This window comes from Pholis gunnellus, assembly GCF_910591455.1.
Source record: "Pholis gunnellus genome assembly, chromosome: 4".
NCBI classification, from domain to species: Eukaryota; Metazoa; Chordata; class Actinopteri; order Perciformes; family Pholidae; genus Pholis; species Pholis gunnellus.
In genome coordinates this window covers 6,738,274-6,764,136 of record NC_136530.1, presented here as the reverse complement: position 1 = coordinate 6,764,136, position 25,863 = coordinate 6,738,274, and the positions used below count along the sequence as shown (strand labels likewise).

General features: G+C 41.6%; 2 protein-coding genes across 2 annotated transcripts in view; one reads left to right on the top strand and one right to left on the bottom strand.

The window, feature by feature from the left end:
• Nucleotides 1–18,852, top strand: part of slc44a5b (solute carrier family 44 member 5b) — a 28,152-nt gene extending 9,300 nt beyond the window's left edge. The window contains exons 2-23 of the mRNA XM_079157716.1: nt 2,696–2,744; nt 6,049–6,122; nt 7,271–7,355; nt 7,618–7,702; nt 7,826–7,939; nt 8,749–8,809; nt 8,895–9,018; nt 9,195–9,239; nt 10,837–10,920; nt 11,090–11,202; nt 11,409–11,540; nt 11,747–11,846; nt 11,921–12,013; nt 12,108–12,195; nt 12,770–13,032; nt 13,214–13,308; nt 13,398–13,501; nt 13,617–13,690; nt 13,938–14,008; nt 14,494–14,582; nt 15,338–15,422; nt 17,072–18,852. Of these exons, the coding sequence (XP_079013842.1) occupies nt 2,696–2,744; nt 6,049–6,122; nt 7,271–7,355; nt 7,618–7,702; nt 7,826–7,939; nt 8,749–8,809; nt 8,895–9,018; nt 9,195–9,239; nt 10,837–10,920; nt 11,090–11,202; nt 11,409–11,540; nt 11,747–11,846; nt 11,921–12,013; nt 12,108–12,195; nt 12,770–13,032; nt 13,214–13,308; nt 13,398–13,501; nt 13,617–13,690; nt 13,938–14,008; nt 14,494–14,582; nt 15,338–15,422; nt 17,072–17,181 (2,138 nt within the window). The 3' untranslated portion in view covers nt 17,182–18,852. The remainder of the gene's footprint in view (nt 1–2,695; nt 2,745–6,048; nt 6,123–7,270; nt 7,356–7,617; nt 7,703–7,825; nt 7,940–8,748; nt 8,810–8,894; nt 9,019–9,194; nt 9,240–10,836; nt 10,921–11,089; nt 11,203–11,408; nt 11,541–11,746; nt 11,847–11,920; nt 12,014–12,107; nt 12,196–12,769; nt 13,033–13,213; nt 13,309–13,397; nt 13,502–13,616; nt 13,691–13,937; nt 14,009–14,493; nt 14,583–15,337; nt 15,423–17,071) is intronic.
• Nucleotides 18,853–20,229: 1,377 nt separating this feature from the next.
• On the bottom strand, nt 20,230–25,863 carry LOC306694450 (LIM/homeobox protein Lhx8; the record flags this gene model as incomplete). Its single annotated transcript, XM_079157308.1, has 9 exons — nt 20,230–20,313; nt 21,100–21,289; nt 22,207–22,302; nt 22,846–22,949; nt 23,410–23,630; nt 24,082–24,203; nt 24,392–24,517; nt 25,014–25,091; nt 25,783–25,863. The coding sequence occupies 9 exons, from the start codon at nt 25,861–25,863 to the stop codon at nt 20,237–20,239; spliced, it is 1,095 nt and encodes a 364-aa protein (XP_079013434.1). The 3' UTR covers nt 20,230–20,236.

Here is a 25,863-nt window from a genome sequence, read left to right as displayed (position 1 = left end):
GTTAGCAGCATGGTTCACTCTCCCATATTGTATGAAAGTATTACATTTTTTATGTGTATGACGCATCATCTGGGAAAACATCTTTGAGCTCTTAAATGTGTAGGTCATTTGAAATGGAGTGTAGCCTCCTCTTAGATCCAGAGCTAGCGCTCTGTGAATGCTGCAGTGAGCACCTGGTCCGGTGACATCGTGTCCTTGGCTGAGGACTTCACACACTTAACCCAGAACATCTCACATTTATAGACCTGAAACACCACTAAAGTGAGTGGCTTTCAGTGACAGCCAAACAGATGGCTAGGCACACTCATGGGGTTTTTAACAGCAAGGGCAAAAGAAAAAAAAGCACATAGAGCCTCTCGTATCAAGGCTATAGCCGCTCACGCTGCTGCCATGACAAAGAACTCAAATGGTCATTATCACACCTACAATGCATTTAAGGAATTTCCTCATGATCTAATATCTGCACATAGCCCCATGCAGTCATGAGACCAGCCAACCGTGACCTTTGGTCATGTATTGTAATACATGTATTGTATTATAAGGTTTCTCATTTTGCAATTGTGTCCAGTCCAGGCATTATACAATTTCAAAAACAGAAGAGATGTTTTTTTATGTTTTAGTTAACTTCTGTTGACCGCAATTCTTTTAGTTTCATATTCATTGTAGCCGCAGTTCTTTCATTACAAACGGATGGATATTACTTACTTCACAATGTCATCATTAACACCGATGTCTCTCTGTTGAATTTGTTAGAGACATGAAAGAGATGTTGCTCTGGTTTTTGCATTTACTGTATTTGGCCTTTTACTGACCTTTTATGGGCGGATGAAGGAAAGCCAATAGAGTGTTGTAGTGCAGACTAACAACACGTTTAGTGGAGGTGTGACTGGTATCGACGTCACAATAATGTCACCATTTGGCAGAGACGCGTGCACATTGCACTTCCTGGTTTAGTTCATCTGGTGATTACATGTGTTTTCTGTGGTAAAATAATGACCTTTCTTTTTGCCGAAGTATAGCAGTACATTACAAGAGACAACTTTGTGTTTTGGAGTTTATTTCTTAAAAAGAAGTATACATATTGTCCAGTAAAGTGATGAAATCATCATGTTCACCTTATCCAATTAACGGAAAGTCAATTATGTGATGTTACTTTTGTGTATCGTCTGCGATGCTTTTATGTGAAGCGAGAGACGATGAGGTGTGTTTGATTTCCATCCATGCCAAAAATAAATCAAATATTGAATAATAATATCTAAGACATTAGCTACAGTATATTTAATGAATATATCTAGTTTATTACTCTGTGTACACACCATGGAGAGCTGGATGCTGCGTTCAAAGACAGTGGCCTGTTCAATCCTATGAAAGTTGCTCACTGGGCAGAAGGAGCTTCATTTTCAGGCTGCTTTTGTGGATTTCGAGCTCGCCATAGTTCAACGTTTGAGCCTGGAGCATGTGCAATAGTGAGAATATACCCTAAAGATCTACATTTCTAAAACATTACATTGCTACGTAAAAACTTGTGGAGCTAACAGAGTATGCTGCTTTTGCTTTTTAATGGTTGTAACAGTGAATAGATTTACCTGTCTTTAACACTGTTGTTCCTTCATTTCATTGTCTTCGGTCTAGATTAACAGATGACGTGGTGGTTCACTTTCACACTGAGATCTGTAGGATAAAAATGTGTTCACTGTTTTACAACCTTAGCATACACAACTCTATAAGCATGGTCATAATCTTGTTCCAGAATAAACTACACTGGCCAAGTTGATTGTAGTGGAAGATTATATCACCCAAAGCAACAGTACGGCTTTTTAATGTGTTTTTAATAGTTTTTGCATAATTGCGGAGATCTATGGCATGGAGGCGTAAGCTCAAGCAATTACAGCCAATACTTGTTATTAGGATACATTCACTGTTGGCTTTGGTCTTTTAGTTGCATTTGCTGATAGAAATAAAAGGGTTATGTGCTTGTTAAATTTAGGACTCGTTACATTTGACAGTACATTCAGAACATGATTTGTACGTGGTCCAGTGTACTCATTCCTCTCACACTCAGAAGCGGGGCTGAGTTGTACGTCTCTCGACAGGATGAATGGGCAGATGGGAGATTGGCCCACTCATGCTGCCCCTAAGTCTGCCCCAGCTGCTTGGAGATATTACGCTCCATGTGTGGTGATTAATAGGTCCTCAGTCACGTCAGACTCGGTTTCAACTGGGCTACAGACGACTTGGGCACCAAAGAAGAAGCCAGTGATGAATGCAAATGCTTCTCCATACCTGCAAGAGCACCCAGTGGGAGTTATCCCCTCGGGTGATTGATGGCGTTTGTAACATTGGTTAAGTATTCACTTTGCTGGGTCAAATGGGGAATCCTCACTGTGAGCCACTGTGTTTGGCTTCGGCCTTTATAGTTGTTAAAATGAATTATCATGTTTCTGTTAGCTACATTGTTTTGGCTTTATTGCTTTATCTTAGCATGCTCATCCCTCATCATCGCAGTCCTGCTACGAGACCTGAACTGTGAAGTGGCCTCGTTAGGTTTTACTGGCCAGTTAAATAGAACAGCAGGTTAACTTTACTAGTATAATATATGGTGTCCAATGTTGTGAAATGTTGCTCATAACCATTTGGATATGTTATTCACTCGGTCAGTGTTCTAATCTCACCCTACTCTGCTTTTTTTTTATAGGTGAGCCACGCAAGTACGACCCAAACTTCAGAGGGCCGGTTCAAAGCAGGTACTACACATACATGTTGCATCTAACAAATATAGCAGTATAATAATAAACCGATATCTTAAACTTAAATAATTTAAAAACTATATATATATATATATATATATATATATATATATGTATGTACATACTACTAGGACTTTGTAAGAAAATGTGTTGTTTTTTTTTATTCTGGTGGCGGGAACCCTTTAACTATTTGTCATTGTCTTCCGTGTACATTGATTTTGTTCATTGTATAATCTTTTTGGTACACGCCCAAGTCGGCGCGCTGATAGATTGATCATTCGTCATGCCACGTTAATAAAGATTGAGGCCGAGTGCTGGCAGCTCTCGCCACTCCACCACACCGATCAATGGCCATAAGTCAAGCTGGTGGCTGGAGTTAGCCCAATGACACACACTATTAACCAGCCAGATACACCCAAACAGATGTAGTCCACACATCACCGCACGGGGAGCACTTCTCCTGATGAACTACAGCCTGCTGTCGGCCTAGTAAGCGCTACGATTCTATAAAAAGATGTCTTTGAGTCACATAAAATTGGCAACTTGTGTGGCACTTAAAAGTGAGCTCACATATGCCAAAAAAGATTGACAGTGATGGTGCTTTACAGATGTGATCTTCATTTAGAATCGCAGACCTATCAACTGTAGATTGACAATCATCCCTCTCAAAAATGAGGAAATTTAAAATGAAGTCTGCATTTTATGACTACCTGATTTCTGAGCACAATGAAGAGCAGAATTGTGCAATAAAGCAAAAACCCCTCCGAGGGGGTCACCTCAGGCTTTTTTGATGACTCAGTCATTTTCTGAGGTAAAGTAGGCTCTTATCTCTTTTATGTTCAATGTGAGTTTGGCAGGCTGCTGTGAAGGCATGTTTCAGTCCTCCTGTGTCTCTTTATCCAGCCCATTCCACTGCTACAGCTGGGTGAAGGCACCACGGATGCTTTGATGTTTCTGTGGCTCAGAGGCTCTTCTTAATGAGAACGGGGAGAGAACCGACTCGGTGGTCGTCTTGTTTTCATGAAGTAATCTGTGGTTATTGAGCAGTCATCTAAAGGACATACGTGTAGTGGGACAATATAATACACAGATATAATCTGTGTCCAAAATATACACAGAGGAGCCACAACTGCACAACCGTATTGCAATGTCGTAATGCCTTTACAGGCTGGCAGATTCACACTACAATGGAACCCATTTTATTCTGTGGCACTGCTGCCATCTGTGTCACCTTGGCTCGCTCAGAATATGAGCAAAACAAATGTAACACTGACACAAAAGTTTCAGTGTTACAGAACTTACAGTACTGATGTTTTGTTTTCGTCCCTGTTCAGTACACCAGCAATGCTCCGGTCCCACTTCACATCTGAAGAGATTTTCAGTTTTAGTTTTTTTGGCCGGCTTTTCTGAGATAAGAGAACAAAGCAGAGTTGTTTTCACTCCCCTCACTTGGTCAGCTTCTCTTCAACACTCGCCGTTGCATGCTTCACAGGTGACCGTGGTGCTGTGTGCACTCTGTCTTAATAATGCAGATGGCTCTACAGTAACATAGTGCGGCGTAGGAGAGGCGAGGTCGGCTTTAAACCCCTCAGATCTCCCCCTTTAATCATCCACGATGTGCTGCCGGGTGATAGCTAACTCATCTTCCAGCTAAAGGATGGAGAGGGATTCAACCATTGCCATGGCAACCCTGACAGCCTTTCCCCTTGTTTTTGTCTTGCCTTGTCTCTCTCTGCTAATCATAAGCACAATATCAGCAACAGCTTTGCTTGTAGTGTGTCAGATGTTTTCTTACACACCTCATATTTCACTGCCAGTGTAGAACTGTAGCTGTCTTCCTCAGGCAGAGCCTTTGTTTCTCTATTATCTCCCAAAAATAATTGCTGTGCTTCTCCTAAAGAAAGTCCCTAAGCCTCACTTCATATGGCAACCAACTGCTTGTTGAGTCTTTTGTCTTCCAGTGTCAGTTATTGTAGGTTTTGACTGATGTTGGGATGTTTGCCTGAAGATAGAAAGTAGATGCTCTGTGAGCGCAGATATAATATTTTGAACTCGCAGGTATCCACAGTCGTGATGTAGTTCAGATGAGAGCGGTGATAATGGAGTCATCTTATTCTAAAATGAGAAACGAGGAGAATCAGCAGCCCTGCTGGGACGGAGCACATTCCCAATCCTCTATATCAAGTTCAGAGCAAACCAGTCTAACATAGAGCTCAAGCTTTACTGCAGTTATTAATGCAGGACTATAAAAAATAGCTCTTAAACTCATAAACCGTCTGGGATCATTTGCAATGCAAGTTTAAATTACACAGCTGACCCCAATTGATATTTGATTCATTGATTCTATGAGGCTACACTGAGTAACACTACACTGAATAATGTAACTACATAAGTATCTATTTTAAGCTATATCTACCCCTCTTTGTATGGATTGATCTGTGTGCTCCAGCCTCTCTTCACTGTCTGCTACTTAATCATGAAATTGTACTCGGAGGCTGAAGAGTGTCCCGTGTAGAAGCACGTCACCATGCTGCATACAGAACGAGGACAATCCTCTCTTCAAAGAACTACACAGAGGAAACACTGTCACATCTCTGATCTCAGGCCTCCTTTTGACATCGCCTTCGCTCCTCTGGATGAAAGAGGAGAAGGGTTGAAAGCTGGAGGAGATGAGGGTCTCCACTCAATTTGTGGTGTGAGAGGGAGCCTATGTATGTCATCTGTATGGTACTACTGGGCACAGTGGATTGAGCCTGGCTTTATTCAAGGCTGGGCTCAGCACTCTGAGTCTGAATAGATTTTTTAAAAAGGGGCTGGACTGACAGCTTCTCTCAGAGTGGAAAGGAGGGGATGAAAGCTTGTTGTTGGGAGAGAGACAGTGAAGGAGAGAGAGAGAGAGAGAGAGAGAGAGAGAGAGACTCTGAGACGCTGCTTTAAACTAGCAAGCTGAGGATGCTATGGAGAGAGAGGCAAACTTCAAATAGCTGTCTGTGCCTGTGGGACAGTTAACTCTGGGGGGGGGGGGGTCTCATTAGAAAGTCAGTAGACCTCCACTGCCGTCTCTCTGAAAGCAGAGTACAGATGACACCTTGTTATACCTGGTAGCATGTGCTGCACCCAGCTGTAAAGCTCAAACTCACTTACATACAGCAGCTCCATCATGATTACCAACAACGAAATGGTTAAACACACAATCAATATAAAATGTATTTTTCTCTGGACAAATGCTTTTAATAATCTTTCCAGTGTCACGCGTCTGTTATTTGTTTTTTTCACACATTTTATTTTTTTGTCCTCCCAGGAGCTGCACTGATGTGGTGTGCTGCGTCATCTTCATGGTTGTCATCCTCGGCTACATCGCGCTGGGTACCGTGGGTGAGTTCGACACATTGCAGCTGATTGCAAAGTCCTTAATGGCGCACACACACACACACACACACATACGATATGATATGTTCTGGTCTAGTCATGAAGTGAAAGTGTCTGCCTGTGACATTAATTTGGCACAAACAAAATGAGTTTGCTCAACTCCACAGGATACACCGACACTTAAGGAGAACATAAGCTTTTTTTTTTTAATTAGTTTGATTTATTCATAATTTCATTGTGGGCTATTAGACAAAATGTGTGATTGTTGAAATTGTGTGGGAGTTGAGAAATGCAGCTCCCCCAGAGAAAGGGCTCGTCTTTTAAAACGAGGGAAATTCACCACAACATGCAGCTTGTATGTTTTCTGTTGACTTTCTTCCCTCTGGCTCTCATCTCATTCAAATTGTCTCGTTCACTTGAGTGTGACAAAGTCCACTTTGTCTGCAAATGACTGAGGCCAAGCAGTGCGGTGAATCTCCTCATTGGCTTTTCTTTATTTCCGTCTTGCCTCAAGTTTTCCTTTTTCCCCCCATTTCATTTTCTTTACTTTCTCTCTCTCTCTACTTTTTAGTTCACCGTCTCACTCTGCCACTTTTCTTTCCCACTTTCTCACGCAGAAAACATATCCTGTTTAATCCAGCACACCTGACCGCACATTTCTGTCCTCGTGTCTTTCACACGTATGATAAACATCACGAATTAGGGATGAAATTAATTCCCGACGCTGTCCCCAAAGTGCCGTCCGTTGCCAGCTTGTTGTCAGCGGAGTCACGTCTCAGTCTGGGCACGGGAAGGACTTTCTGTTTCACAATCATTTAAAAAGAGCAGCAGCCATGACAATGGATTCAAATACACACTGACATTGTCTGCCATCAGCTGAGTAACTCTGTGTTCTTTCTGTAACATTTGTAAAGACTTGTGGACGGTCATTGTTTACCGCTTCACATTCAGAACAATACTTCATAAGCTTAGAACTTAGAATTGCTGCGTACATTTAATTTCAAGGTTCCTGCTACTCCTGTCTAGAGAAACACAACAAAACAAATTGAACTGGATTGATGTGTGTGTTTTACCTCGGTAGGTAGAGCGATGACACTGAGTCTGTGTCTAGTGTGGTGACGCGTGTTTAAATTGTGCTGTGCTGTTGTTTTCAGCCTGGATCCATGGCGACCCCAGGAAGGTCGTCTATCCGACCAACAGCCGCGGACAGTTCTGTGGCCACAAGAACACCCCCAATGCGTGAGTGGAGAAATATCTTTCTTCAATGATTGGACACTGGAATAATTATGTTCCCCAATTTGTCCGCCAGCTTCCCGGCGTTATCTTTACACTCACATAAGGATTTGACCACAATACACGGTGATGCTTTGTGATTAATTATGGCAGGCTTCACTGCATGGCTCACTCTCTCTAAGCGTACGTTGAATGCTTGCTGATAAGACTTTGCTTCTCTGTCTTTTGAATCCTTCTAATCAGACTTCTCTCTTTATCGTCTCCGCAGAAACAAATCCAGATTATTCTACTTCAACATGCTGAAATGTGCCAATCCTGCAGTTTTGATCACCCTCCAGTGCCCTACAACCCAGGTAAGAGACTGAATGAAGCCCCTTCTACCACCAGCTTTGTGTTCCTCACCCAACCTGTCCTCCACGCTTGATTATGCAAGATTGATGGGATGTCTCATTAAGTGGATGTGTTGCCTCCTCCAGCTCTGTGTCTCCAAGTGCCCTGACAGATTTGCAACTCTACTGGATGCGTGGAATACCAAAAACTGGGTATACTACAAGCAATTCTGCCAGCCGGGCTTTGAGATTAGCAGTAAGGTGAGAGACGGTGGTTTGTGGTCCTTTTTGCCAAAAGGGCTTCTAAATTACAAGAGTTTAAACCTTCTTCTGTTGTAGACACACTTTTTGAAAATATAATTGTACAGGAAAGCCTCTAAACACACAAAAAAGTAAATCCATCCTCAGATTTCCTCACTTTATCTGTCCAGTGGTTATAATGAAGAGCTCATTTGAATGTGACTTGAGTGACTTGAGTGACTTGAGAGACGGCCGCTGATGCACATCACAGCCCCGTTCAGTCGGCTGGCGACAGATCAGTGACGGTGACGTTGGCGCGGTGGTGTGTAAGAACCACAAAGTGAGGTGGTGTGTGTGGGTGCACCTAACGGCTCAGTCATACTGTTAGAACTGAATCCCTCATTTCCATTCCCACATCCTCCCAAGTATGACAGTGTTACATCAGAAAGGATTCAATCCAACCACGTCACAGGTACAATGACATTATTATCGATACCAACGCTCACTGCAAATTAAACGTTGCTCAAGTGAGATCTATAAGTGAGATTATTTTGAAAATGGGAATTATTTAAATTTTTGTAAAACATAAACAAGACTAACCTCAATCTATGTTTTATATGTTATTATTCCGTATGAATTAAAATCACTGGCAGCCAGGCCCACAAGACCTTAGAGAAATACAGAAACCTACAGGACAGATTCAGATGACACAGCGGAAAGATCAGTTCATTGAATGGTAAAGGCGCTCCCCTCCGTCTCTAACGATAATAAACACTATGATGAATATCTTGTTTTCAGTTGTTGTGCCGTCTCTTTTGTTTCCCTCTCAGTCCATTGCAGAAGTCATCCGAGATGAAGACTGCCCGTCTATGATCGTGCCAAGCCGACCCTGTAAGTACATCTGAACAACTGTAATCACAACCACACTCATTAGCTCACTATCGGTTTGCCGGGCCACTAAAGAAATGTGTTTCAGTCCTTCAGCGGTGCTTCCCGGATTTCATTACAAGAAATGGAATTTTAACTGTAGCCAATGCGACCCTCTTCAAAGACGGTGACAATAACGAGAGAAGTGTCCTCGACCTCAAAGACGCTGCCAAGTAAGATCTGCTTCCCTGCCACGTGAATCTTTATCCTTGTTGTTCAACCACTTAAGCTATGCAAACCGTTTAAAAGTAATGTACAGCAGATTGAGAATTGGCATTTTTGCTGTAGTAAAAGAACATGTATACATATTTTATTTTTAAGTGTTTTAAAACTGTTATACTGTCAATAGGGCTACCCACTCTGCACCCACAGAGCTCTGGACAAATGTTACAGGGTAGGACAAGTGGGCACGTCACTGACGCCACTGATGCCCGGGAATGTGTCCAACCACATTTCAAAGTCGTTTGCATGTTTATTGCATGACAATGCAGCTCACCCGCAAGTTCAAGACTCGAACTTCAGGTGTACCTACGAGCTCACAACAGCTGCTTTGTAAATCTGCGCCATCGACATGTTATTGGGGCTGAGATAGCTTCCAATGTTGGAGAAGCAGAGAAATCATGTATTTAAACCAGTGAGCTGATATTATAACATGCATGATTCTGTGTCTGCTGGGACCAACTTGTGAAAGATAATGTGCTTCAATGCTTTTCTTTTCGTAGCCAAGTAACGGCCATGCAGCAAGGAGTGGAAAGGTCTCAAAAATGATTTCTTCTAGCTTTTTAACTTTTGCCTCCGCTGTAGCCAGTAGCTTTTTGTAGACTAACCCCTCCTCTTCATCATACACAATCTGTTCCTGCTTCCCTCCACCTGCAGCAGGGGACGGGAATAAGGAAAGATTAACACAATTGTTTGTGGCATACATCTACCTCAAAACATCCAGTCATCTTCTACTTTGGGTGTCAAATAACATGGAGGGTGTTGTGGTGCCCCCTGGTGGTCGTTAGGTTTGCTCGCTGGATCTCGATATGAATGCAGGTTTGCATAACAGTGCTGGATATGATCCAAGCTCTCGTCTGTGGACTCTGTGACCTTTAGGGAGCTGAATAACAGCTCTTCATCTTCATGCTTGTTGTTTGTCCCGTAGCGATGTTAGCTCGTCCTCTCTCCCTCCTCGGTCTGTACTTCAGACATTTATCTGAGTCATAGGGCAGTGGCTCTGCGGTCAAATTTTGCAGGAGCAATGTTCTGACTGTGTTAACAGTGTAGTAGTTATATTCTCCCCATGGAGATCTCAACATCTAGTTTTCATTACCGGAGTTCTTTAAATACACTGACAGAATAGACCGAATGCTGAAACATTTGTCTTTGGTTAACATTTGTTTGTTTTTTTCACAGGGAAAGGTAAAGATAAAATATCAAAACAGATTGAGTCATTTGAGTTTTTTCAAATATAGATGAATTTAGGTGACAAGTAAAACAGTTTAAAAAAGTATTTGAAGCACTTGTTGTATTAGTTATCGTACACTTAAGCTGTACTGTGAATATAAATAACTGGGTTCTTGATCGGACACGTCCATTAATATGTGCTCTTCCACTAGCTGCTCCTCTGTATCACATTCAGTAACGCGCTGCTCTACCATTCGCCGCCATACCGAAGTAACTATCGCTGCATAGCGCTTCAGTAACACTAATGCTGTTTTGTGGCTCTTTGATAGAATAGTTAGAATACTTCATAACCCAATACGTAGCTCTTAAAGCTGAGAATATCAAAAAGCAATTTTAAACTGTATCCATCTTTGTTTCATCGTGAGAGAATCAAAGATGAGTAGAGTGTCAAAATGTTTTTGAGAAACCCGAGTAAGTACATTTTTAGGAGCAGTATCACAAACCTGCCCCCAGTCTGTCTCTGTGTCCTTATTAAATCCCTTTTTTATTGTCATCTCTCCTCTTCCCACTCGTTCCCTTCTCACCTTGTGACTCCAACACAGAGGTATCTCCAGTCTGCTGAATGCCAAAGAAGTTGGCATGAAGATCTTTGAGGATTATGCAAACTCCTGGGACTGGATCCTCTGGTAAGAAGGTTTTCACTCTCTGAATGGATAATGTGCTCCTCTATAGACCCATCAGCGATATAAATGATGAAACTTAATTAAATGTTCACCCTGTAACTTTAGTTAGAGTTGCTACTGTCCTACCCGTCAGACACTGGTCAGTACCCAGTATGTGTTTGTGTTGTTGCAGTGGTCTGGTGATCACCATGGTGGTCAGTCTAGCCTTCATCCTCCTGCTGCGCTACACTGCCGGTGTGCTCCTGTGGTTCATTATGTTCGGTGTCATCGCTGCGATCGGCTTCGGTGAGAATTCACCACAGACGGTGGCTGCTGTATGCTTTGTACACATTGTTGGAGATGTTGCCCACATGTTGTACATTTGACTTTTCTCACCTATCTTTGCCATGTGCTGTGCTGTTGTCATGGCAAACTGTGGCAGATTTAGATTTGTCTGACCTTACCTGTTGCATCTTTTCCTGACGTTCATTCTTTCTCTCCGTGACTCTCAGGTATCTGGCACTGCTACTGGGAGTACAGCAATCTGAGCGATAAGCGCGGCGCTAGCATCACCATCTCTGATATCGGCTTCCACACCGACTTCAGCATTTACCTTCAGCTCCGCCAAACGTGGCTCATCTTCAGTATGTTGTTCTCCACTCTAATGCAACATGTAAACCCAAAAACCTGACGGCCGTGGTGCAATGCTCGTCCCACCGAGGATTGCTCAACCACAATCATATGAATAACATTTTTCTATCCCTGTGGACTTGAGTTTAAATGCTAAATTGACATGTTAAGAGATATTTGTTGCATTGACTAATAATAAAACGTGTCTTCTATTTTGTAGTGATCTCGCTCTCTGTGATTGAGGTCATCATTGTGGTTATACTGATATTTCTGAGGACGAGGCTGCGCATCGCCATTGCGTTACTGCAGGAGGGAAGCAAGTAAGTACCAATAGAAGCTCTGTTCGCTCCTTAAAAATGAAATAGCGTTTGACTTTGATCCTTCTTGTTTCTAGGGCCATCGGCTACATCATGTCCACTCTCTTCTACCCCATCATCACCTTTTTCCTTCTGGCCATCTGCATCGCCTACTGGGCCGTCACAGCAGTGTATCCTTACTGCTGCAACATTGATGAACTGTTTCACTCATTGCTGTGTGGATAAAATGTCCCTTTGTGTTGCCCTTAACTAGTTTGTCCTCAGCTTCTTAGCATCATCGGGTAACGCGGTCTACAAGGTCACAGCTGCTGATGATAAATGCATGTATGCCAACCTCACCTGCAGTCCAAAGGTTAGTGCTCCACTCTCTTACGCAATGAAGTCCACTGACTGGAGAAACACTGGTGTCACTCATTCTTCATTTTTGTAACCTTGCCATTTCTCCACCACTTCTTGCGCTGTTAAATACTTCCTGTTCAGCCTGTAATCAATCAAAGTGAATGTAATAGCTTCTCTTATTGCCTACAAGTCAAATGTGACAGCTAGCAGTGAGTTCTTAGAATCAATCTCTAATGCTCTAATGTTAATAGAGTTCGCGTTAGTTGCTGACAGCTAAGAGCGATTATTTGACAAATGTTATTCATCATTCTGCCCCCGGTTTGTTTAAGCTTATGTGAAATCTAAAAGCTTTTATAGGCTATGTTGTCACACAACCTTTAATATATGCAGGACTACTCAAACATTAGCAATAATGATTCATTAACGTTCAAAACTGAGGTACAGTGGAGGAAAAAGCCAAGAACAGAAAAACACTTTTCTTTTCTGTGATTGAGTAGTTTGTCTCGCTATTAATTAAGTGTGAAATATTTAAGCCAATACGAGATCACAGCACTCTCATCTGACTCAAATCTGTTGCTTTCTTTCAGACCTTCAGTCAGAGCAACATGACCAAAGTGTGCCCCGGGTCACAATGCATGTTTGCCTTCTACGGTGGGGAGACTGTGTACCACCGCTACATCCTGGTCCTCCATATGTGTAATCTGTTCATGTTCCTCTGGCTGGTCAACTTCACCATCGCGCTGGGTCAGTGCACCCTGGCAGGGGCCTTCGCCTCCTACTACTGGGCCCTGAAGAAGCCCAACGACATCCCCGCATGCCCCCTCTACTCGTCTTTTAGCAAAGCCATACGGTAAGGACATGAGCTATTGTGCCCCTTTACACCGAAACATGTTTGGAATTAATATAAGTCAAATTTGGGACAGTGCTTGTCTCATAAATACGGCATTTCTCAATGCAAGCATCTATTGAATCTCCTGAGAATCTTCCGCAAATGTTCCACTATCTGTTCTATTTGGTTTGTCGTGTCACAGTTACCACACAGGTTCTCTGGCCTTCGGTTCTCTGATCCTCTCTGTGGTGCAGATGATCCGAATTGTTCTAGAGTACCTGGATCACAAACTGAAAGGTAAACTGTGACTCTTAAAACACAAATCTTACACAATTGGATGGTTATTTCTAACACAATGTTGATAATTGATGATTTTTTCCCCGCAGGTTCCCAAAACAAATGTGCTCGATTTGTGTTGTGCTGCCTGAAATGCTGCTTCTGGTGCCTGGAACGTTTCATCAAGTTCATAAACAGAAACGCATACATTATGGTGAGTTAAGAAACCTCTGATTTGGACTGATTTATTGCAAATATCTGTTTTTAGTTCCGTTGTTGTTGCTTGTTTCTCAACGCTTCATTACTCTCCACTTTTCTTTCACCAACAGATAGCAATATACGGAAAGAGCTTCTGCACCTCTTCCAAGGACGCTTTCTTCCTCTTGATGAGGAACATTATTCGGTAAGCCCTTTCTCTTAGGTCTGTGTCAGATCCGTGCGCTTAAAAAAAAAAAAGGTCAGAGTGCAGATTATTAACTAAGCCGGGCTAAGACAAAAATATTTGTAGGTTTGCTTTATATAACTCTGTGAAACAATCAGGACGTGTGTTTTCGAGCAGTTGGGACATTTGTGCTTGTTAGCCTTCTCATCGTGTATTTAATGGTGTCTCGGTGTGTGACACTGCTGGCTGTTCTCTGCCTCCTCTGTAGGGTGGCTGTCCTGGACAAGGTGACAGACTTTCTGCTCTTCTTGGGGAAACTGCTTATTTCAGGAAGTGTTGGTGAGTTTCATGTCACCTGCAGTCTGTGAAGTGACAGACGGGATGAGATATCCTCCTGAATGTTGGGTGGATGATGAATGGTCTCACTCCCAGTTATTTCTGCTGTGCACATACTCGCATACTCTTAATTCCGCTCAAGTTTAAATTTACTGTTGCAAAGGTCGTCTGCTGGTCTGTGGAAATGATTCAATCTCTTACGTTTAATTAATCCTAGTAGTTACCCTTGTAAATCCCTGCACAGAAAATATTGAGCTATTTGTCCTCAGGTTTCACTAATGTAAGATGTATTGATCTAAATGTAGCAGAACAAGTATGTGTGCTCTTAAGCCTTTAATGTTTTTAAAGAGCTTTTTAGGTGATTTGTGCTGCTTGATTTATCCAAGATTCCTTTTTGTCTTTATGTTTGGTCTTAAAAGGTTTATAAAGGAACCACTTCAAGACTTGATATACTTGAATTATACGCTTCTTTTCTCCATGTTTTCCAGGTGTTCTTGCATTTTTCTTCTTCACACGTAAAATACCTGTCATTCAAGAGGAGGTGCCGTCCCTGAATTACTCCTGGGTCCCCCTTGTGGTAAGGAATTCAAATCGTGGGCTTTTTAACGAGTATTTGCACCAGCAATAACAACTGGGACTGAAGTTTCTTTGTGATATGTTTGTATTCTGACTTTGACTATTCACTGTGCACACAAAAGATTTTATGTCAGATGCTCGGGGGCGCTTAGTTTTGTTCAGAACCTTCCTTCCTCTCTTTTATTTCTCTGGCTCAGCCTTCACCTTTTAAGTAGAGTGCTTGTGTAATTGTGTTTTCTTTATAACTGTAGAGATACATTAAAAGGCTGCTGGAGCATTAGTTTGGAGCAAAAGTATGAAAGTTATTCTGCTTTTTTCAGTGATATTTACCACTAAAATGTATGTATTATAGTATTTAGTTTATCTTATGCCTTTACATTTGTCACATTTTTGCAAAGCATGTCACTGATTCAATTCAATAATATAGAACTGATTTTAGAATGAAGCCTTCTAAATGTGTCAGTAGTTTTCTTTCTTGGTGACTCTGCTCATTTCCATGAAGACCTGCAGGTAGGCCTCCTCCTCCATGACAACACGTCTAACACCTCACCTGTCCCCACAACAGAGAACACACACTTCCTGGTGTTAAGTGTGAGGGCTGAAGTCTGTCTCTGTGGCATAGATTACAATGGTCACTGGGTTTCATATTTTTTTCGTAATTGTGGGATTTAATTAAACTGCATTTAACACCATGTCAGACGGCAAAATAACACATGTCGACAGTGTAGACTGACTGCGACCTGTTGATTCTTTCAGACGGTGATATTTGGATCCTACATGATCGCACATGGCTTTTTTAACGTCTTTGCGATGTGTGTGGACACGTTGTTCCTCTGCTTTTGTAAGTATGCTGGGGTTTTTTTTCAGTAATTTACGTGACACATGAAAATAGGACTACTTGTAATGAGCGCTGCTACGACGGTTAAAGATCAAATGTCTAGTAGCCCATCAGCAGCTAAATGTAACTCCTTCCTTCTTTAAAACTGACCCTAAATGACAACTGAAGCTGGCTCCTGCTCATTCTGCTCTAATTCCTGCATGGCCTTCTTGAGTATTTATCTCTACTAAGTCTCTGCTTTGCTTTCTCTTCCTGGCTATCACTCTGTGTGCTCTTCCTGCTCCCCCTGTCCTCTGCTGTGCCGGCTACCTGGTCTCAGGTGAAGACCTGGAGAGGAACGACGGTTCTCCCTCCAGGCCTTACTACATGTCTCCTGGCCTGCACAAGATCCTGCGCAAAGGAGAGGAGGGTGCCAAATTATGCGCTGCCTCCTGAGCGACGTGCGGCCATTTTTTTTTTTTATTGAACTCTCTCACTCACTTCTCCATATCTACTGTAAGTGTGAGGGTCCGGACATTCGAGAGCGAGTACTGTAGGGCTAAGCATCAACACTGGACGCATCCCGGCCTGGTCGGGGATGGTCTCGACATAAAAGGACACGCTTTTACTTCAGTTCCTCCCGGTAAAAGGCTCGGGGGACTAGAAAAGACCAGTTTACTTCCTCTCTTGAGCCAAACTCAGATACTTGCCTTTTTTTCTGCCTCGCTTATTTTCCTTTCCTTCTCTGTATTCTCTGCTGACCTCCGCCTTACCGAGAGGGTACGTGTCAACTCGCAGGACGGACGCACAGACCGAGATGAATATGATAAGAGCATTTTTTTGCATAAACAAACTTAAAGGACCTTAAGATGTACAGATGCCACTGATGGACTACGGCGTATGTTCTCACCATGAAAAAGAGGTGGCGTTACGGAACACCCTCTTGTCGCACTTTGGTCTTCTAGTGTAAAATCATGTTTTGTATGCACTTTCACATATGGGAAAAGAACCATGTGATCTATTTCCTCTGTCGAGCATGATTATGTTGCTGGCTGTTGATGTTTACCATTGGTTGCTTTGATCCACCGTATTTATACTAACACAAACACACACATCCAAAAATAGTGTGTAATTCTGCACTTAGCGAAAACAGGTTTCTCTTATTTTACATCAGTAAGAAAAAAGGTTGCAATCATTCCCATCATGCTCATAAACGTACTGTAGACCAGAGACTTTGCGGGAGGTCGAGACTTCAAAAGACATTTTATGTTTTTTGCTTAGAATCTGAACAGAACCTGACAGTTTTCAGGACACTTCTGAATGCAGCCACTAGTTTATGTGCCTAGTTGTGAAGAAAAAAAAAAAATGTTCCTCTTAATCTGTGGTTTTAGCCCCAACACCAGGAACATTTTTGCGATACAGTTTATATAAGGATGTCAAAGCCATTTTTGGTAATTTTTTTATTGGATGGTTCGGATGTATTGCTGTTTTAATACTAAGTATACTACACGCATCTATCTGGAGGTTATTCAGTGTTCTTTTTGTATAGCAGCATTTTTTTATCAATGAAATCCAATGAAAATGTGAATAAATTGTTTTGGAATAAACATAAATGTTTGAAGTATTGTCCCGTCCATCTGAGATTTAATCCTGTTGCTACTGCTGCCTCCTAGTGTGGGATCTGGAGGCGAACGACGGCTCTCCCCACCGGCCCTTCTACATGAACAAAACCTTGAGGAGTATCCTCAACAAGAAAAACGTTCAGACGACCAGCAGGATATAGAGGAAAGACCAAAGACATACTCCAGATCAAAGCATGGTACAAGCCCATGTGGCAATAAGCGTTTAGCAAAATGTATTTTAAGTGTACACAAGTTGCAACTGTACACTATAATGGACACACTAACTCTATACTAATGATTTATGGACTTGATATCTAGTTGGTATTTATAGCTAACTCAGTTTGTATACAAAAGTATTTTTATTGGATGGTGTACAACGTCACACCAGGTTCTTGTAAATATCTAGTTTTTTATGTTATAGTTATAACAGATATATATATTTATGGATAGTTTTGTACAGCCACAGTCACACTAAGTTCTTATTGGAATGAGTGATTTCTTTCTTCATTGAGATTGTGGTAAATGTCATTTAACATCTTGTAGTTGCCAGTTCTCACCACTGGGTGGCGCCATTCATTACCAGGCGTGTTATGTGTACTGTTGTTGAGCTGTGAATGCAAACCGCTGATTGAACCTCCGTAAACGGTCAAACGTCAGCTCACCTGTATTGTGTCATCACAGCTTTTGACCTCATATTGTCTCACATTGAGAAACATATTTGCGTCCACTGTTTTCATATTTAACTGCCAAGGACATAATGGCAGAGCAGTTCAAAGTGCTTCACTCTTTAAGTGCCTTTTTGTCTCAGAAATTCCACATTGAGTGTCTAATTACATCCTGCAGCTACATCATTTTACATTTGAAGATGCTTTTCATTTTTTGACATTTTTTAAGAACTTGTTAAAGGGATACTCCGCAGCCAGCGATGGCTGTTCACTGTTCGGGCTATGAATGGAAGGTGAAGCATGAGGAATGTTCTGTGTTTGGTGGTTTGGAAGCACGTCACACAACCCTTAAAGTCGCAGGTTTATTCTCCGCTGCGGCTTGTGCGTCCCACCAGCAAAGAACACAGAACCTTGATGTGTTACTCGTGCTATACCATTACATTGAGTGCTCTTAAAGTGATACTCCCCCAGGTTTGAGATGTTTACATGATCCTTTTCTATATTTAAAACCCAACATAAAGAACCCTATGAAGGAAGACGCTTCAGTCTTTGCTTCTGCCAAGATAGATCTGGGTAGACTATCACCTTAATTCTGATTATTGAACAAAACAGAACGCCAACATTTCTTGTTGAAGCCATGAACTTCAGTTCAGGCGACGTTAAATTGTGTCATCACTATGGCTCATGGTGTTGATCCAAAGTGGAGCTGGTCCTGGAAAGTATTGTTGAGTTACTAAAGTGTTAGTCGACCAGAACCTTTTCTGTTTATCAGGTTGTGTTTTTGTATTTTTTATTTACCGTTTGACATTGGTGCTTATTACGTCAAAGCACATTTCTGGCTTCAGACATGCAACGCAACTGATGTCAGTTTGAATGTCTGTATTACCGGTGAGCCGGTAGTGTGGACGATGCCGTCTCTTTCACCACATTTTTGAGTAGTTGATGCAATCCTGTGGGGAGCACCTGGTTTTATTTGTCCTTGAAACAGAATCCTGGAAACTCTGGAGAAAGTTCTCTGCAAAGTAGGTTTGATTTTTAGGTCTGGATGTCACCACGTTGTTGGTAAAATGACTGATGAAATAAATGAGCGGCACAGCTGCTGTGTCCTTGTGTTTCACAGACATCAAACTCCTGGTGACGTTTTCCTTTTTCCTAAATGGATCCATGCGTCACTTGAAATGATGTTCTTTGAGATGTGACTCATGCTTGTATCTTTTGTGGCGTGTTTGTCAAACCTGAGAAGCGGCCCTCATGGGGCCCTCACGGGGCCTCAGAGTGACAGCGCTGCTCACACACCTTCTGCCTCCGTTTTGAGCTGAACACGCTGGGACACGCACAATGTAACCAAAAGCAAAACAATTCTGCTTGTGTATCTGAAAGGAGAGAAATGATGCATGTAGCGCTCAGTGTGGCACATTACGACTGGGTATACGCATGTTATTATTCCTTTGTTTTATACTGAATAACTGCACCAGTAGAATTTGTATCTTTTATGTTCATGGTTCAGGTTTTAGTTTCATTCCCATGAGGGTGAATACCTGAGATCTGATAAGTGAAGTAAAAACTGTTTTTATATTCCTTCCCCCTCCCTCGCATGTCTGGAAATTAGATTCTTTTGGTCAACCACAGTCAACAAGTAGACACAAGTCAATCTGCTCTCCTCGCTAGACTGTGCGTCAGTTTTCTCACCGCAACCTCTTAAAAGTCAAACTCTGAAGATGCAGTGCTCAAACCTGTCAATACTCCAAACGGTGTTATTTATTTTGGCTCATTTGTGCAGAAAGCTGACGGGATAAATGCCTCTGTCATATATTTATTCATATAAAGGTTGTACGTGTTTCTAACAGAGTATATTGCATTTAAATAGTTTTAATCTTCTGTTTTAATCAATAAATAGTTGTTGTTTTTTTACAATGCATTTACTTTGTTGCCAAATTATGATTCTGCACAATCAGCTCTAAACACTGCAGCATGTCCGGACCACTAGAATATCTGTTTTCATTCATTCTGCACGGTTTTGTGAAATTAGACATTTATTTTCAAAACAGACTTCACATACAATAAATAAATTAAATTGCAATATCCAAACACTGCTATATAAACAATTTCAAGTTCACCTTCATAATGATTTGACATTTTGGGTCATTTTGGTGTCTTCCACTTAGAGTAGCACGGTCAAACTGTGTCACCAACTACACAAACAAATATAAAGCTATGATGTCATATGTCACAATCCAATGATGTGCACTGAAACTTTTCCATTTTCACATTATACAGTACAAATTCTAGTCATCCATGATACGCTCAACAGTGAGTTAAGTGTTTTCAACCAAGGTCAACGTGTAATGAATTACCGGCAGTTCAAGAAAAGGAAATGTGTTATGGTTCATATTTACCATGAAGATCTGAATACTGCGGCCGCTAATGACGGTGTGTGTGTGTGTGTGTGTGTGTGTGTGTGTGTGTGTGTGTGTGTGTGTGTGTGTGTGTGTGTGTGTGTGTGTGTGTGTGTGTGTGTGTGTGTGTGTGTGAGAAAGAGAGAGAGAGCAGCTCAGGCGTGAGACACAGGCAGGGAGGTCATGGCGTGGGCCGGCAGCAGCGGTTGAAACATGGATGGAGGGGAGTGTACTGTGGGCAAGCACAGAGAGCACTGGAGTCATTACAGTTTCCAAAAATTAGATTAATATTTACAAATATATATATATATATATATATATAATTTTAATTTAGACATTCATTCATTGTCCAGACGGACATCTTTGTCGGTTCATCCTATAATTTAGGAGTAAAGGCAACCTTAGGCAACCAGCCACCATTGGCATAATTTGATTGATTGTTGTTTCCACCACCTGCATTCCACCAAGACCCGCCCTACTCTGCCTCTGATTGGCTACTATTCGTTGCCTAGAATTCATTAGGTTTATTCCTAAGGATTGGTGGAAAGTTCGTAGAGTTGATGATTTCAACTCAGATGTGGTGGATGAATGGGTGACCTGATTATGGGAGGGAAATGTTTGCACGTTGCCTCTATGGCTGGAATGAAATGACAGATCCGTTGGAGATTAAAATTTTGCTGTAGTGTCAAAAATGTTGCCGACCCCAGCTATAACCTGATATTTTAGAAAAATCACCAACGCTCTCAACCTTAGAATAGACTTTTAAAATGTTACTTAAATAACCTCAAATCATCAGCAAATAACTTAACGCTTATCTGTTTCTTTGACTATCTGCCACTCTCTTCAGAGCCAAAGGTTCAATCACTAAAAGGACATAATGAGAAAACCTTTATTAGTGCCTCTCGTTAGTCTCAATACTTAAGATATTGTCCCATTGAAATAAGCCATAACAATATAATATTTCAAATGTTAAAATAGGAATTTGTCATATAAAGCTCATGAAAAGGCTGGTGCTCACTGTCTATGAAGGAGTGTAGTGCAGAGAGCATTGATCCCTCCGGGCCTCCGTACGCCGTGTACTGCAGCTCCTCGGGGGTCAGGGTGGGCTGGGAGAGCCGGCTGGACTGCAGTGAGCTCATGGGGGTGCTGGAGGTGTGGTTGGGGCTCACGTGCTTCTTGTGGCGCGCTCTGCAGTTTTGGAACCAGACCTGGACGGGACGAGGAGGGATACGTTTGATAATAACAAGCCGTGACAGAAGCATCCATTGTCACAAAACACAGAGAGGATTATTGTGGGTTAGGTTCGCCTGTAATCCGTACAAGCTTTTATCTCTCCGCCAAGAAATCCCATGCCGTGACATGTCGAGGAGTCACTTCTGCCCCCGGTGAGTAAAACCATCGTCACTATCAAACCATTGTTAGCGTTGGAAACTGTCTCACAACCATTCATTTAAAGCTTTGTGACTGACAGCTCTGTGAACCGCTAAACAACTTTGCAAAGAATTTCCCATTAGTTATGTTGAAACACTCCCATTTTGTGGTTGACCTATGACCTCCTCCTCTTTGTTTCAAAAGTGTTTTTCATATGTAAAAATGTGTTCTGGTTCTCATAAACATGATTATACACTTTGTGTACATTTGCTCAATTACTGTACTTGATTTTCAGGTATTACTGACCATGAGCATTTCAATTTTATTGCTGCATTGTACTTCTACCCCACTACATTTCAGAGGAAAATTAAGTACTTTGTACTCCATAACAGTTACTTTGTTGATTCATATTTTGTATGTTATAAACACGATCATCTTATGAAATACAATGCACTGTTGTGGATCAAACTGTCCAGCATAATTTACAGTATTCAAAACTAGCTTCACCTCAAGCAGCTATATTAAAATGCACAATAATACATCAATAATCATAAACCAATAACATACATCATAGCATGGATGATGTGCAAAGCTGGCTATTCGCTTACAAAACATGTAAATAAGGTTTTACACAAACAAGTATATTTAATGCTATAATGAATGTTTTTCTTTTGGTTTTGTACATGTTTAACCAGCATAGTGGTTATTTTTTAGGATCATACTGTAGATTACATCATCCATTTCCTCCACTGACCTGTATGACTCTTCGACTGAGGCCCGTCTGCTCCGCCAGCTTCTGCAGCGTTTGGGCATCAGGGTTGTTGTCCTGAGCAAACTGGCCCTGCATCACCTGCATGTTCAGAGGTAAAAGAAAATGATTTAAATATCACACAGGTTTACTTTGTTGTCATTTGAGGAAATGCGTGTTTAGCTGTGGAGATTTGGCCAGAATTTGGTTTATCTGTATCAGAAGCGCTGCTGTTAAGACATAATAAATGTATTTATACATGTGAATAAAAACAGAAAAGGAAAAAAATGGGTAATTTTGGACATTCATTTATAGCGCCCTGAACAATGCAACATAATTATAATTATTAAGAGAGGAAAAACTGTAAAAGAAGGCTATGATTTAAAAAAACCAGCATCCTTGTTTGTGGCATTCTGCCTGCATCACGTCTGTTTTATTAAAATAAATGCTGCTACATTTATAGCTACAAGTTTATTAAAATTGACACCTTACTTTAGTTTTACCCTGTAACTTAAATCTTAATTACACAAATTTGTAATTATAATAAAATAACACAACAGCATGGGGCTAGTGTGTTTTAGGCTCAGTTATTTAGGCCATACATATTTATCTGTCTGTCTGAAGTATGTGAGGATGGAGGTTAACCTGCAGCTGGTCGGCGGTGAAGCTGGTCCGTGCTCTCTTGGAGGGTTTTGGCTGGTTAATCTCCTGCTCTGTGGGCACAGCCCCCTCCATGTTAACATTGTTTCCTGCAGCAAGAGCAGATATTCAGATTAAAACATCTTGAAATATTCAGCACAGAATTAAGAAATCTGTATTCCTTTGAAATACAGTATTTTAAACCTGTTAAATAAAAATAAACCAAGCCATTAACAATGTCCTAGACAAGTTCACTTTAATTTAAAATAGATTCTCACGACATGATATAGGGCCTACATGCTGTATGTTCAGATTAGGCCTTTTAAATACATTTCATATCAAATTTCATAAGTTTAAAAATCAGAGTTTTGAGCTAAATTTCTTTTTTTCTTTTTTTTTAAAGATAAGGGAAATATTGTGTCTTTTTATGTCAAAATATAACAGATCTGGAGGAACATAATCTTAAGTAATTTAAGCTACTCTTCCGGCCTCCAATTGTAAATGTCAATCAAAGTAAAAACTAAGAGCAAGGACCGAGTGTTTCAGCGGACACCGGGCCGGCGGGCTCACCCTTCTCCACGGCCCGCTTGAGGTTGTCCAGCATGCAGTCGTAGTGGACCCTGCAGAGCACCTTCTCCTCCACCAGAGCGAACTCCTCCCCGGTGGACAGCTGCCTCTTACAGGAGAAGCAGGCGAAGCAGGCCAGGTGGTACACGTTGCCCTTCGCCCGGCGGACCCAGTCTGTGGAGTGGATGTTCCGGCCGCAGCACGCGCACCAGGTGCCGTATCTTCTGCAGGGGAAGGTCATGCAAATTAGACACCCGCATGCTGTAGCTGACCCGAGGGCGTTTAAAGACATCTTTATTTAGAACTTTTTAATCCAGCAGAATAAGTCTAGAATTTAACCTGGACCACTGAAGGAATACTCTGCATGCAGCTACCTTTGTTCCATTTTGACATAAAGTAGTCCCTGTTAAATGTAATTAGTCAAAGAGCAATAGTATTAGCTCCTCGTATAGAAGTCACAGAATATAATACAAATTAAATATAAAACAAAATTAAAAAGTTAAATATCCAGCTCAAATCAGAGTGAAATGTCAAGTCTTGCGACAATTATTATTGCAGTTAATATTCCTCAATATGCATTATAATATCTTAATTATTAAGCACTTCTTTTAATTGTTTCGTTCCGATAGCGTTGGTTGTCGTTTAAGCTGCACTGAGAACAATCGATGCACATACCTAAAGTAATCCAGTTTACAGAACACCTCTTTCTCTTTGATGTAGCAGCTCGTGTGGCTGCCAAGTGAGGTTTGGCACACGCTGCAGGAGAGACAGCGCACATGCCAGCACAAGTCGTTAACCTAAAGCAGAGACGGGATCAATTGAAATCGGCAGAAGTCAATCATCACGGTGTAAGGTCCGCATACACTCATGGATACCAGCGCGTGCCTTAAAACCCAAAGACATCCAAAAGCAACCGAGAAAAAAAATTCATAATCCAGAATTTTAAAAAAAAGCAATCCTCGAGAAAAAAAAAAATAGGGTTTACCTTTAATAAATATTTATCCACAATTTCTCCGTTGCAGCTCGCACACACAGCTCTGCCTAACAGAGGTGCAGATGCCATCGTCTGCAGCAACGACGCGTCCTCATCCAAAACTTCCACCGGCGCGCCCTGAGGGATCAAACGTGCGGTTAGAAAATGACGCGCAGGAGCGCATCCACCCCGTACATACGTTAGGCCTAAAGTAACATACAGCATACATAAGGTGTTTGAACTCAGCTCACCAACTTCATGAAAAACTGTGAAAAAAAATACTCAAATTCTGAGTTTGAGTTGAGTTTTTCTGGCTCAACTAAATTTGCTTAAATATGTGTCAATATATTATCTTAATTCGTGACAAAATAAAGTTAGTTTACAGAATAATATTAGCAGCTATTATCACTAACAGAATGACACATTTAAAAACTAAATCAAAGGGAATATTTCTCACTCATTGCGTAATTAGCTAAAAGAAAGTTGCTCTTAATTTGTAGTGTAGGACTGTCAGAAATCAAATCATTTTGTTGTCCACAGTCAAGAATATGTCAAACTGTATCCGTCAAAAACAAAAACAATGGCCTCCCGTTCACTCTGGACCTGTTTTGGAGAATAAGTTTTTAGTTCCTACCATAATGTCTCTCCTGTCCTCAGTGCATTTGTCTAGCAGCTCTTCGTCTCCTTTGCAATCTTCGCACATGACGAGAAGCTACACGTTGGGAGGAGGATGCAGGTCTGTCAGACGGTCGCAGCTGCCTTAAATGCCCCCCCGCGCCATCCCATAAATATCATGCCTTTCACTTTTCACCATGACAACGCGGGCGATTACCACAATGACATTTAAAAGAGAAGGATCGCCATTACGTACATAAACAGACAACACTTGAGCTCATACTTATCCTTATGTGCATTATGTTCTTGAGATCTGCATTTGTGAGCCAGCAACTGCTCGCTTGCATGCGCGCGTGCTGTGGTTAAACAACCCCCCCGACGCACCAATTTCACGTGTCAATCAGAAACAAAACAGCGCGAGGTCTCGGGGTGGGAAAAGGGGTTTGATTTTTTTAATAACAGCAATTAAAAAGGTTAAGTTCGCCACAAACGTCTACCCGGGGCAACCAAAAGGTGAAGAGGTCTCATTAACTACTTGAGTTTTTAATTGCAGAATTCAGCGGAGGGGTAATTTCCTTCGACATTTCTTAAAATTGTGAAAATACTGAGCCGTCAGCCTGTGGAGGGCCGGCTTACACTGACTTTACTGGAAGCCCACTTTAATTTAATTGGCAAAGCAATTTCGATTAGTGTTTATTTAATCTCCGACTCGGTCTTACGCACCTACTGACTCACACCTCGACCTGCTGAGGAGAAATACACGTCCGTCTTTCATTTGCATGACTCACCTCATCGTTTGACAACAGAGATCCGTTTTCTGTCTCGTTAACGACGCAACACTCTACTTTGACTTCACTTTTCCAGCGCAT